Source organism: Tenrec ecaudatus, chromosome 18 (assembly GCF_050624435.1).
Source record: "Tenrec ecaudatus isolate mTenEca1 chromosome 18, mTenEca1.hap1, whole genome shotgun sequence".
Taxonomy (NCBI): domain Eukaryota; kingdom Metazoa; phylum Chordata; class Mammalia; order Afrosoricida; family Tenrecidae; genus Tenrec; species Tenrec ecaudatus.
Window position 1 is genome coordinate 48,013,156 of NC_134547.1, and position 13,393 is coordinate 48,026,548.

Consider the following 13,393-nt stretch of genomic DNA (forward strand, 5'->3'; position numbering starts at 1 on the left):
TACAGAGATAAGGATGGGATAGCTTGGTGCCCTTTTTGATCTTTGTTTCTATAAGAATATTAAGGTAAAAAAAAAAAAAGGTTAAGGTCCTAAGTAGCTTGACCTGGTCTTATTCACAAACTCTGCTCCTTCCCAGCATCTGGTGCAAACAACAGATGAGGGAGCTTCAAAGAGTTCTTGGAAAAGTTCTATCTCCCCCCCCCAAAAAAAATTCTATTATCTTTTAATTACATTTTCCACGGACTTTTTTCCTTTATACATATATACAGAAAGAAAGCCATGGGTCATTTTTACATATGAAAGCAAATCTAAAAATCCTAGATAAAATATAGCAAACAGGTGTGCTGACCCCTGTGATTTCCCCAAAAGTGGGAAACTCGACTGCATACTTTGTGGTAGTGGGGGACTGCATTCACGCTCTCCCCTAAAAAAAAATATCAAACAGAACCCAGCTTACCTCAAGACTATAAGGATGGCATAAGATATTAAATCTGTCCTTTACCGTTTACTCAAAGTAAGCCAAGGGAAAGACATTTTCATCTCTCAGAATCCCGAGGTTTTAAAATTCCATGTCCACTTCTAACGGATGGACTAATGCTGATCAGGAGTGAACAGAGGGAGGAAAACTGTGAAGCAGGAATGGATAGATACTCCCCAAACCATGCACACCACACCAGCAGTACCCTAAGAGATGTGAGGGCAAGACGAGGGCGATCTCCACTGCCCCCGCTGTGAGCTCCACCCGGCAAGCTACAAGCGAGGACAGTCAGTGGGCTACCAGAAAGGAGAGCGGCACAATCCTCGCTCTGAGATGAGGCTGGGTGCCAGCACCCTTAGGGAAGAGACTGTGAAAACGTATTGGAAACTAGAGTAAGCAAGAAAGCTCTTCTCTGCTGCAGCAACCAATTAGAAAACATAACGGAAGCTTCCTGACGATGACTTTCGTCGGCGGAAAAGACAGGACTGCAAGCGCCACTGTGGCCTTAGCTACAGTGCAGGACTGGTCTTCTTCATCCTGCTGGACGTGGGGTCAAGAGTGCATACCAAGGAACACAGGAAGAAGAAGTCGCCCAGGTAGCACGGTGGTTAAGTGCGCTGCTGCTAGCAGGTCGGTGGATCGTACCCACCAGCAGCTCCACAAGAGAACAGAGCTGGCAACTTGCTCCCGTAAAACTGACAGCCTCAGAGATGCCACGGCAGGTCTGCTCTGCCCCGGGGGTGCTACGAGTCACAATCGACTTGACCTCTCACAGCAACAACATATGAAGAAACCCTAAAAACTACCCGCTTGAAGAAGTGGGTCGTAACTTAGCCAGGAAGCCTCGGGGTCGTACAGGTTGTCTCCAGCCTTGCGTCTAATTTGACCCATGTCAAGAAGGGGCAGCACCTGACAGCAACCTGCTTCCCCTGGAAGTAGATGTGTGGGTTAAAAGTTTATGTGACACTGACCCCCGTCTAATTCACAATTATATCTATATCTATATGTCTCCCAATTAACTCTTTTTAGGGTAGCACACACAAAGCTTCTGTGGCAGTATGGCAAGAAATTCTGTAAAAGGAGAGTACTAAAGCAGGCCGACCCTGCGACCTACTGTACAGATGAACTGCTCAGGGAATGGTGTCAGGACAAACGGCTAGTGCTTTGGGGGAAATAGCATTGTATCCCCACCTACATACCCACATCTCTGTATGCAAAGAGACTTCAAAAATCTTGTGGGAAAATTATCTTTCAATTCCATTTTCCCCCCACGAACTACTCCCTTATTTATATATGATGTATACCTACAGACTTCTCTGGGAAAATGCCAAGAACTTTTAACTCGTTGCTTCTGGGGAGGAGGAGGAAGGTTCTGAAATGAGAGATTTGTTGTATGTTTACTTGATCTCATTTGTTGGCCTTGTGTAATTACTGCCCTTCCAGGGAACAACCATGTCAGCATTTTAAATGGAGCTGGAAGGGCGTTGGGATCTGAACCCTTCAAAGCACTAACTGACTGGCATTTCTGTCTTCCTCTCCGCAGTGACCTGTGCATGGACTGTGCCTTGCAACTGGAGACCTGCCCATTGTGTCGGAAAGAGATATTGTTTAGAGTCAGACAGATTTCTCATATTTCATGACACTCGTGAAAATGCATCATGGACGCATTTCTACTCGATGCCAGCCAATGTGGAAAGGAAAAACAAAGGAAAAAACAAAAACAAAGCATCTCTAATCACTCATCATAAGTACATTGACACTTACAGCCATGGCCAGATTTTATGCTAAAAATAGTAGTTTGTCAAAGACAACATTCTCTTAGAATCTAACCCAACTTGCCAGCCCTGAGAAATTCCTTTTTAGGCCAAGGAATGCAGAATGCAGAACGAGTTGGCCAGGGGTGCTTCCCTGAAAGCCAGTGGAGACAGGGTCCTCCTGAGTGTTGGAGGCCCACTGGCCTTTGCCAAGGCGGGTTCATTTGATTGTTTAACACGGGATGTTTGGTCTCATAGTCTGAGGTTTTTATTTTGGGCAGAAATCATTGGAAAAGTCACGACATTTCTGGGGTCAGCATACCTCCAGGAGAGGCGCTGGCGTGAGAGCAGGGCTGTACGCTGCGAGACTTGAGTCTATGGTTAGAGTTACAGCAACACAGAGGGCCCGCGTGGGAAAACTTAATTTCTAAAACAATTCAGTGATCCCAAAGAACATTCGAGGTGTTTTTTAACGGCAGAAAAATGGTGGTATTTTCACATGGTGTTTCTATTCAATTTCAATACCCACATATTGGGGGTGGTGGGGAGAAGGTCTTACCAAATGCAGAAAGAATTCCTACATTCATTGCAATGTTAAGATGGGAGAAAATGTGATATTTTAGGGTATTTTTAAGGTACCATCAAATCGGGTTTTTTTTGTTTGTTTTAATCAGTATTGTTTGGGAAGTCATAGACTTTAAAACTCTTGAACTGATAGTCTCAACAACCCTAGAGGACAGACCGGGAACGCATTACACTCCTGTTTGAAGTAAACATCTGGCTCTGAACTGTCCGTTCAGTCCTGTGATGTTGACGCTGCCTCCATCCACGCTGTCCTTCCGCTCAGGGTCACTGGCGACCACCTTCGAGGGTTTGGTGTCGTCCTCCCAGAATATCGGAAGGTAGAATTGTAAATTCGTACAACTTATTTTATAATGGCGTACCTCAGCAGCTGCCTTTCGATTTATGCCAAGTCCTTACTGAGTCTATACTTGAATAGTAAATATGTCTTCTGAGTTTTACAGTGTCTTAAACTCAATGCACATTTTTTTTTCTTTTCCACCCTTTTTTATTTGTAATTACATGAAACCTGTCCTTAAGCCTGCCCTACTACCGAGCTGACTTCCTTCCTGGCTGTACTTACTGGGGTGCTGGATTTTTTCCCATGTCTTTAGTCTTCCATAAATTCAAATATATATATAAATATATAAATATATATGTTCTCTTCTTTAGCTTGTGGTGAATACAGTAATTTGCATTGAATAAATAAAACATTTGTTGCCTTTTTGACTAAGATTTCACAACATTTCATTGGTGTCTGCTGCTAAGTTCTGTGGAGAAGAGCCCTCTCTTCATCCAGAAGAGCCCAAACGGTGTGGAAAAGATCCAAGGCCACGTGGCCAATGATAGAACACAGAAAACCGGGCAGATTAATGCATCACTGTCCAAGTGGAATGGCTGGAGCAGGAACAGGGCCATAATTGGGGTACTCAGATAACTGCAGATTAGAAAAATTTACAGGATTGGTTCCAGGACCCTTTGATTACCTGGCTACATGATGGGGATGACCATGTGGCTCTGGTAATTCCATTTCCCTCAAGGACACCACCAGGCAAGGCCCCAAGGGCAAGGTGGCCTCTCCTGGGACTGGCTAGGCAAGGTTGTAAACTATTTTCAAACACCCTGCCTGAGAGCAAAGCTTTCTACATTTTGAGTTTTGGGTAAGAAAACAACTCAAAAACAATTCCAAGGCAATCTCAGACACAATGGGGTCATCATGAGTTGGGATATGGGGAGCACCAGTTGGTTTTTCAAGCAAGGAGAGAATTAATAGTAAGAATTGAGGACTATGTGCTGGACACAGCCTGTGAGCTTTAGAAAACTTGTCTGTTCCGGGAGCTTAATTATAGTAGGGGGTGGGGATTGAAGACAATATATTCCTATTTATAGCAAACTGTAAGGCGCCCTAATGGTGTAATGGGTTGGCTACTCGTTGGGCTACCAGCCGCAAAGTCAGCAGTTCTAACCCACCAGCTGCTTGGAGGGAGAAGGATGAGGCTTTCTGCTACTGTAAAGATTGACAGCCTTGGACACCCAAGGGGGCAGTTCCACGCTGCCCTAAGGGGTCAATCAATAGGAGTCAGCATCAACGGATGGTAGTGAGTTGGAGTGAAGTGTGAAAGAAAAGGATGCTATAAGAGAATACTGGGGGGTTGTGTATGGCGGGTGGGTTGGACTAAACAGGGAAGGTGTCAGAAATAGCATTTGTAGACACTTCAGACTCCTTGGGCTGCTTTCGGTCAACAGTTGAAACCACCAGCAGTATCAGGGAAAGAGGGGCTTTCTACTCCCTGACGACATCGTCTCAGAAACCTAACAGGGCAATCCCACCCAGGCCTGTAGGGTCCCTTTGAGACAGAATCGACTTACTGGTAGTGAGTTTGACAAAGACGCTCATGTCACTTGCCCCTTCCAGGTGACATCGCATCCATCCGCTGTGTGCGGTTTGAGTGCTGTCGTGAGTGACAGACACTCCATGGAGGCGGCGTTAAGTGCCTCTGGCTCACTGCACTTTGTAAGGAATTTTCTAAAGACATTAAGTAAAATGATTTGAAAATTTGGATTACAAGAGGAAGGAAGTACCCGATTAGCTTTCTAGAAATATAAAATGGGCTACTTTCCCAATTCTAGGCCAACTAAAAAAAGGGGGGGGGGACTTCATTATTAAAACTGATTAAAGTCATTCAGAATGGAAGTAAAATTGTAATCCTGGCCCTGCTTCAAAGGGAAAGACATTGACACAGAAGAGAAACACACAGTGGTAAAGCAGAGGCGAGCCCAGTGTCTGGAAAACTGGAGTTCAAGGCCGGGAGCAAGTAATCTACCAGCCTGGTGACCTCGGCTGCCTTCCCCACCTGGCTGTGGTACTCCTGGCCACTGGCCAGGTTCTTCCTTTATGGGGTGACCACCACCAACTACACCCAGGAAATGAAAAGAGCTCCTCATCTCCCCCGGGTCTCACTCCTCAGGGGCTTTGGGGGTGGGGAGGGTCCTCATCCTGCTGCTCTGGGTCAGCATCTACCTATGACACCACCACCACCCTGTCCCAGCACCAACCAGTAGCTTCTCAGAATCCCCGCTTTTGTAAATTACAGTTTTAACTTTCTGAACCCCTGTGCGCACATATAAAGGCAGTGGTGTGACCATTTAAAAAAAAAGTGGGATTAGCACGCCATTGGACAAAATAATCCATAATCTGCACTGAGTAGAAATTCACTGTAAGAGAATTTCACTGCACTGAATAGAAATTCACTGTAAGAGAAATTCACTGTAAGAGAATTCAGACTTTGTACCAGGAAATAAACAGAAGCAGAAGTTACAGCATTTCTCCCCAGGATTCCAGCCAATTTTCCTTGTTTACACATTGCTACCTTTTCTTTAATGAGAAGTCACCATTTACAGGATGCCAGGAAACAAGATATGCGGTAATCCCAGAAACCCAAACAATTTGGTCAGCAGAAGATGGTTTGCATGAATTTCTTGAATGTGTATCCATGGAATTTTAAGACCGGTTCCTTTCAAGTGTCATTTTGTTTGCAACCTCTTCACTTAAAAATATATGTATATCTTTAATTCCTAATGCTAACTCCCCAATCAGAAGATATAAGAAAATACTTTTGGTGCAAAAGCAAGTCAATGTTTATGTTTGTTTTTAGAATTGAGGGAAAGACCATCATTTTGTTCTGATTTTAAAAATCTGGTCCTGACATCCAGGATGGGGCGTGATGGGTAAAATAGACTGGTGGGAGAGGTGGGAGGGAGAGTGGGCCCAGATTCCAGCCCTTGTCATTTGTCACAGGGATGCAAGGACTTAAACTCTAGACCTTGGATTCCTAATCCAAAATAACAATGCCCACCTGGGAGCGGGTTGGGGGTGGGGAGGTGTTCCTTATTAAGGGATTTTAATCTAAAACAGTGGTTCCCAACCTTCCTAATGCTGTGACCCTTTAATACAGTTCCTCATGTTGTGGTGACCCCCAACCATAAAATTGTTTTGGTCACTACTTCTTAACTGTAGTTTTGGTACTTTTATGAATCGGGCGACCCCTGTGAAAGGGTCATTTGACCCCCAAGGGGGTCGAGACCCACAGGTTGAGAACCGCTGATCTAGTGGGCTCCCTGACAAAGAAAATACCCCGGAAGTGATACTCTGCCCTTTTCCAGTCACTGGTCTTCACTGGAAACTCCCAATGTCTGTCTCTCGAAAGGCTGGCTCTGGGACCCAGTGCCACGTGAAATAACCCAGCAATGGAGAAGAACTGGGAGACAGCAGCCTCCCAACCAGCCAGGCCACCACCAGTTTGCCAGCCACACCTGTTTCAGCCCAATTTCAATTTTCCCAGCTGATGCCAAGTTGAATGGAGATACTAGTTGCCCCTGCCAAGCTCTCCTCCAGTTTCAGACTGGAGAGGATGGTTTGGAACAGCAATAGACCAGATGCAATCAAAGTTTTGTTCCTCTGCCAGCCACTCTGACTCCATGAAACACTGCACTGTCCAAAAGAACTAAATATGGCAGAGAGAGGGAGAGATAGTATAGAACATGAGGAAATTTGCTGAGTTTCCTATGTCCTGTTTGGTACCTAACAAAACTTGGCTCAGCTTATGCAGCAGACCTTGTAAATGCCTACCTTCTGCCTAGTGCTCGCTATAATTCATAGCTCTGAAAACTGATCTCGCTCTAGAGCTGTGTATCTTTTTAGCCCTTTAGTTCCAGAGCCACGGATACTGATAGCTCTTTCATGTCCACCTGACCCTCGTGTCAGGCCAATCAGGGGAGGCAGCCCTAATTGTAAAATTAGGCAGATTTGGAGACCTTTCTTGGAGCAGGCTGATTAGAGAGAGAGTTTCTCACAGTGACTATCCCTTTACCTTGCACACTTAGCCAAGAAACCCATTACAGTCGCCTTTATGCCGTAAAGATTAAGGGAGAAATTAGAAGCTATCTAATGCTTACGGCTGGGTTTTCCTCCCACGAGGGGGAGTAACATCCCTGAAAATCAAATGTCTACAATCTGGTTCAAGCTGGCAGTTCCGATTTGAAAAGCGTTTTGCAGTTTACAACTCAACACGCTTTAGATAAAAAAACACCCAACCAAATTATGACCCCCTCCCAGGGGTACGAACAACGGAAAAGTGGGTGAGGGGCCACGAAGGACGATGTAAGATATGAAAATAATGTATCTTATCAAGGGTTCGTGAGGGAGGGAGCTGATATCAGGGGGTCAAGCAGGAAGAGAAGGCTTTGAAAATGATGGCAGCATATGTGCAAATGCGCTTGACAATGAATAAATATGGATTTTGATAAGAGATGTAAGCCCCTATGAAATTAAAATTATTTAATTTAAAAAAAACACCCAACAAAGTGCAACTTATCTAGGCGTCTCAAGTGAGAAAACCGCGGCGACTGCTTTCCATTCCTTCATCTATAATAGGACAGTGAAAAAGACCTACTTGTAACACATTCCACTTAAGCCTGAACTGACGCCAGCAGTCAACTTGGCTTTGCGAGCGCCGGCCGGAACCCAGAATCCGGTGGCGAGTTCCCGCCCCCACCCCCACACCCTTATTTCCGTTTCCTGTTTTTGTCCCGCCCCAGCGTCGGGTGACGCGCGCCACAATTGGATGCCAGGACCGCGCAAGGCGGAAGCGGCGGACGGAGAAGGCGGCGGGCGGAAGACGGTGCGGTGGCCATGGTAACGGGGGGCGGGGCGTAACGGTCGCCTGGATCCCGTGGTGGAGGCGCCGCCCGCTTAGCTGCTGGGCCGCAGCCGGAGGAGCTTGAGGCCCCGGCGGCGAAGCCTCCTCCGGGCCGGCCGTCGTGCCCTCGATGCCGTTGGAGCGGAGTGGAGCGGAGCGGAGGCTGGGCCCGGGCCGCGGGCGGAGTGGGAGGCCGACTGGCCGGTGGTGGATGCGGCGGCGGCGATGGACGCCGTAGAGGAAGAGAGCTTCGCGCTGTCCATGTGAGTGGCGCTGGGGCCTGCGCTCGGGAAGACGGGGCCCTCGGAGGGAGTCGCGGCCAGGCCCGCCTCGCCCGCCCTTGGGACTTAGCCCGGCGAGCCGGCGGCGCGACCGGCTGGCAGCTCCTCATCACAATGAACCCCGCCTCTGGCGTCAGCAAAGCCCTGGAGGGCGGGGGACCCCGGAGGAGCCCCCACATTCCCGGCCCAGGCCCCCCTCGATCCTGGCCCCGTTCGTGCTCGCGGGCCCGCCAGCGTGGGCTGGGAGCCAGGATGAAGTGAGTAGACCCGCAGAAAACATGCACAGCGCGCTGTTAGGACGGCCGCCGCTCCGGCGCCTTCTGGAATCCGCCAGGACTTGGCAGGCTCTCTGAACGCTTAGTACATCCTTCGTGTCCCCTACGAAGGCAGGCAGGCGGGGTTTCTGTTGTTTGCAATGGCTAGATGAGATTAATTTTTTAACTCGCTGCCATAGGGACCCCGCAGGGCCGAGTGGCACTGTCCCCGTTGGCGTCCCGCGGCTGTCAGTCTGCCAGGGCAGAGCACCTGCGCTTTCTCCAGAGGAGGGCTGGGGGCTCGAACCTGGGGGGTTAGCCGCCCAACACGTAACCCGCCACACCCCGCCGCTGCTAGATTCGCTAGTCATTGCTAATGTTTGAAGCCAGGTCCGTCGGAGTTCGTTTTACTGGTGTTTTTGTCCCCCTCTTTCTTTATTGTGTACAAGGTGTTAGATGTGCAGAACTATGTTTATTTACTGGATGGCCTAGAACAGCCCTTAACCCAGGCCTGTTGATTTCCAGCTCCTCAGCCTCCGATGCAGAGTTCGATGCTGTGGTCGGATATTTAGAGGACATTATCATGGGTAAGCTCCGCCCCCCCACCCCACCCCCAACAATTTGACCCCGAATTAGACCTGTTCTTAATCTGGGAATTTCCGAGCCTGTCCATTGGTCTTTCTCCTGGGGAGCAGCAGGTAGATTTGAAGCACCATTGGTTCCAAACCAGCAGCCTTTTCGTGAGCAGCTCAGCTTCGACCCACTGAGTCACCCTTGTTTTTAAGGACATTGAAATCTATGTGGAGAGTTGATTTTAAGAGAAAGGGGGTGGGGTGGGGTGTGTGTGTGTATAAATCAAGCCACATATCATTTTTAAGGTAGTGCAAAGTAAGATTAGTCCTTTCCTGTTTTTACTTGACTTGCCTAAAGGCAAACAGCGCGGCACCCCCTCCAACCAACTAACACATAAGTCTCCGGGCCTGGAAGGAACTTGTTCAGGAGACGGGGCACCTAGAAATTACAGGGCTCTTGGCAAAGCCGGAAGCCCTATCGCATTAGGTTATGTGACATCCTGTGAGCAGTTAGTTCACTTTGTGTCCTTGGACCAGTGCCCCCATTCTTGTGCCATGAAGGCACAGCCTGTGCCATCACCATGAGCCCGGGTCCTTGAAGGAAAGGAGGCATCAGAGCACGTTCTGAGCCTGTCCTGGGGATCGGGTTGAGCAGCCCAGAGGCCAGCAGCACGGAGAGTGTGAGCCCAAGCCTGACACAGGTCCGCCCAGTGCCCTACGGGGACGTTCTGTGGAAGGTAGGGAAAGGACACGGAGTGGGTGGGCTGGTGGTATAGCCTCATCTGGTTTTGTCTGGAAGTCACCACGTTTTTTGTCCCTCCAGGTTCTGTGCAAGTTTGCTCCTTTCACTCCAACCTAGAGCTGCCTCCCCATTATCTGCTCATCCTGTGCGGGAGTGTGGGGGATCTGAGAAACACTGGGGACCCATTCCGGGCTGCAGCCTTTTGTGGGCAGCCTTTGTGCTGAGGGAACATGCACCCTCTGAGCCCATGTGTGTGTCTCGGCGTCCGAGCCCTCCAGGAAGCTTGGCTTGGCTCTGTGGAAAGAATGCTCTCATGTTGGCATTCCCCGACGCAGATCAGATGTACGCTAGGAACCGGTCGTTAACATGTATCTTCATCTGAAATCCACCTAGCAATTCTGTAGAAGCCACCCCACACGTTACTTTTCCAGGCGAGGGAAACCAGGGCTTCAGGAAATGAGCTTGTCCGAAATCACAGGACTTGGCTGAGGGGGAGTCTGGACCCCAGCATTCCGGCCCTCTGTCAGAGCCTGGACTCTGAGTCACTATTGTTAGCACCGAGCACAGGGAGGGAGGTGATTGGTCCTGTCACACAAGTCCTGTGACGGAGTCCTCGGGCCACGAAAAGCAGTGCTAGCCAGCTCTGCTGTGCCCGTGGACTGCAGTCGTGTGGGGCAGCAGTGCCTTGGAGGCAAGGAGGTCGGCTTTGTCAGGGGCCAGGGCCGAGCAGCAGTGCAGAATGGCCGCTCTCCTCCTGGGGACTCAGCCATCCACACCACTGTGCCCAGGAGGGGACGGGACCCACTCCCCTCTCCCCTCTCCCGGACGCTGAGTGGAGTGGGGAGGACGCAGCACTAAGCACACTGCTGACTCATAGAGAAGCGTCCACTAAAGAGACCCTCTCCTCCTGTGGCCCAGACGAGGGGTTCCAGTTGCTGCAGAGAAGCTTCATGGACAAGTACTACCAGGAGTTTGACGACACGGAGGAGAACAAGCTTACCTACACGCCTATCTTTAATGAATATGTAAGCAGACGTTCTTTCTCTTCCCCAGCCAGGAGGGTTTCTGGTAAGGCTTGACTGGGAAGCTGTGCGAGTTTGCCCTCGCCTCCTAAAAGCTGCCGCTGTCAGGGACCCGAATGAGAACTGGTCACTCTGCTGCCTGCCACCCAGCTCTAGTGGCTGTTTTTCCAAAAGGCTTCCAGGCAAATGTTTGAGGATCTCATGTAAAAGAAAGCATTGATTTATCATAATCCTGCCTTCACTGGTGTGGGTCCGGCACACCTTGATTATCTAGATAGACTCTGGACTTTTCCTCCCCCGCACAATTTCGTTCTCCTGTACCGGCCTCTTGGGCATATAGGACTGTTTAATAAAGGCCCCACTTAGTTCCTCGTTGCTGCCTGTGCTGGCTGGGTGGGAGCCCCACGACTTACTGTCTCCCCTCTATGAGAACACCCTTCGTGTCCCCGGCCTACCTACCTGAGCCGGGGGACGGGCTCTGAAAAGGAAGCCTTGCTTTCCTGACATGGAGTCTGACCCAGATGCTGTCTGTCCGTCTGCTCTTGCAGATTTCTTTGGTAGAAAAGTACATCGAGGAGCAGCTGCTGGAGCGGATTCCTGGGTTTAACATGGCGGCCTTCACCACCACCTTACAGTGAGTCGCATGGAGACGTGTGGCTGTGTCCTTTTACAGGGACCATCCCCGCCCCTGCCCCTTTATGAGTGTGTGAAGTGCCAAGGCCTAGAGCACTTGCCGTGGGCCTGCGTGTGTGCCTGCACTCCTGAGCAGCCTCCCTCCCCTCGGGCAGGCGCCATAAAGATGAAGTGGCTGGTGACATATTCGACATGCTGCTCACCTTCACGGACTTCCTGGCTTTTAAAGAAATGTTTCTGGACTACCGAGCGGTAAGTCACCTCTCCATTTCCTTAGAAAGCGCTAAGATTCTCAGACACCAGTACCTCCTCTCGCTTCCCCTTCGGCCTGGCCAGGATCAGCCTAGCAGCTAGCGAGACCCAAGAAGCGGGAGCTGCTGTCCGCTCCGGGGGCCCGGACCAGGGACGCACGCAGCTAAGTCACATAGCAGGGTTTGGTCAAAGGGCAAAGGCCGAACCGCAGCTTGAGTTCTGCCGTGCCCGCCTGGTGTGGTCTCTTTAGAGGGAAGGAGCGCTTTACAGGAAAGAGGCATGTTTCGTAAGTGAGCAGGGCCAAGCTGAGCAGAACTATGCAGAATGGCCGGCATCCATACCTCCCTTCCCTGTACCAGCAGGATGCTTGCACTTGTTGATGTTCGTTCTTGCCTCGCGTAGGAGAAAGAAGGCCGGGGACTGGACCTGAGCAGTGGTTTGGTGGTGACGTCGTTGTGCAAGTCCTCCTCCCTGCCAGCTTCCCAGAACAACGTGCGGCACTAAGGCCCACCAGACCGGGAGAGGTGGCCGGTGACAGACGCCCTGGGAAGACCTCGCCTCTCCTGCTGATCACCAGTGATGTTGTGTATTAGTGGGTCCAAAAGAACGTGGCAGGACCCCTCTCGTGAAATACCTTGTCTTCTGTGGTCCTAATACCCCACCCTGACTGAGCAGGCTGTCTCCAGAGCAACCCACGCCCAGCATCCCCACAGGGTGGAGGGGACAGGGCATATAGGGTGTCAGCCGGGCCACTAGCCACCATCAGAGCCCACTCTGCCCCAGCCAGCTTTGCAGGACCCCACCCTCACAGCTCACCCTTGGGTCCCCTGCCCTGCAGCCTCGCTGCCTGGAATTGTGACGGGGAGTGTCCCCGTAGGCGCCTACTCAGAGCTTCTGAAGGTCCTGGGCACGGACCTGGCCTCGGCGCAGGTCCAGCAGCCACAGGTGAAGATGGCCTCCCGCCCAGGCTGCTGTTTGTTCCTGTTCCTTGCATCAGCGCAGTCGGCTTGGCCTGCTGTGCTCCCACGACTCCACACCTCCTAAGCATTATTTTTGAAAAACTATTTTTATAGATGAATACTCAGGCTCAACCCGTGGCTCTAATCTTGGGGAATCCCTGATTACCCACGTAAAGATCAAAGTATTATACGCTATCTGCTTGTTAGTCCTTCGTGCGCTGAATGCAGGGCTCCTTTCTCCGTGGGGGCACCTGGCCTCCCAGGCCCCAAGGACTGAAGGCATCCTCCTGTAGCCCGTCAGTCGTGTGTTTGTGTAGGGCTGTCTTGTGTGCATGTCAGTGTGTTTGTGCAGGTCTGTGTAAGGCTGTCTTGGGGGGGTGGGTGTGGGGGGGCTTTGGGGAACAATTATAATCTGAAACCCGCTTCCTGTCAAGAGCTCTTACCTGAATGGTGTTCCCGGCCTCACCCTCGGGAGCAGGGGCTGGCGCAGCTCTCACGGGGACGGGTGCCCTGGGTTAGTCACCTGCTTGCCGTAACTTTCCTGACCAGAAAACGTGTACGTCACACCTCTAAGCTAACATAATTCCATAGCTAATGTGTACCTGGGGGGGTGGAGGGGCTTGTGGTTTTCTTTTTTAAATAAAAAGAATCTGTTCAGATTTCTCACTTGGCTGGCCTGGTTTTAAG

The 13,393-nt window shown here is 50.3% G+C and overlaps 2 protein-coding genes across 4 annotated transcripts in view; both read left to right on the plus strand.

Annotated features, from left to right (window-relative positions):
- RSPRY1 (ring finger and SPRY domain containing 1) overlaps positions 1-2,199 on the plus strand; it is a 47,024-nt gene extending 44,825 nt beyond the window's left edge. For all 3 annotated transcript variants that reach the window (XM_075536389.1, XM_075536388.1, XM_075536390.1), the window contains exon 15: positions 2,022-2,199. In XM_075536389.1, coding sequence (XP_075392504.1) covers positions 2,022-2,118 — 97 coding nt within the window. In that variant the 3' untranslated portion in view covers positions 2,119-2,199. The remainder of the gene's footprint in view (positions 1-2,021) is intronic.
- A 5,793-nt stretch (positions 2,200-7,992) lies between these two features.
- ARL2BP (ARF like GTPase 2 binding protein) lies at positions 7,993-13,369 on the plus strand. Its single transcript, XM_075536543.1, has 6 exons — positions 7,993-8,254; positions 9,052-9,113; positions 10,759-10,865; positions 11,411-11,496; positions 11,651-11,747; positions 12,150-13,369. Exons 1-6 carry the CDS (start codon positions 8,217-8,219, stop codon positions 12,249-12,251), a joined length of 492 nt encoding a protein of 163 aa, XP_075392658.1. The 5' UTR covers positions 7,993-8,216; the 3' UTR covers positions 12,252-13,369.
- The last annotated feature ends 24 nt before the right edge of the window (positions 13,370-13,393 follow it).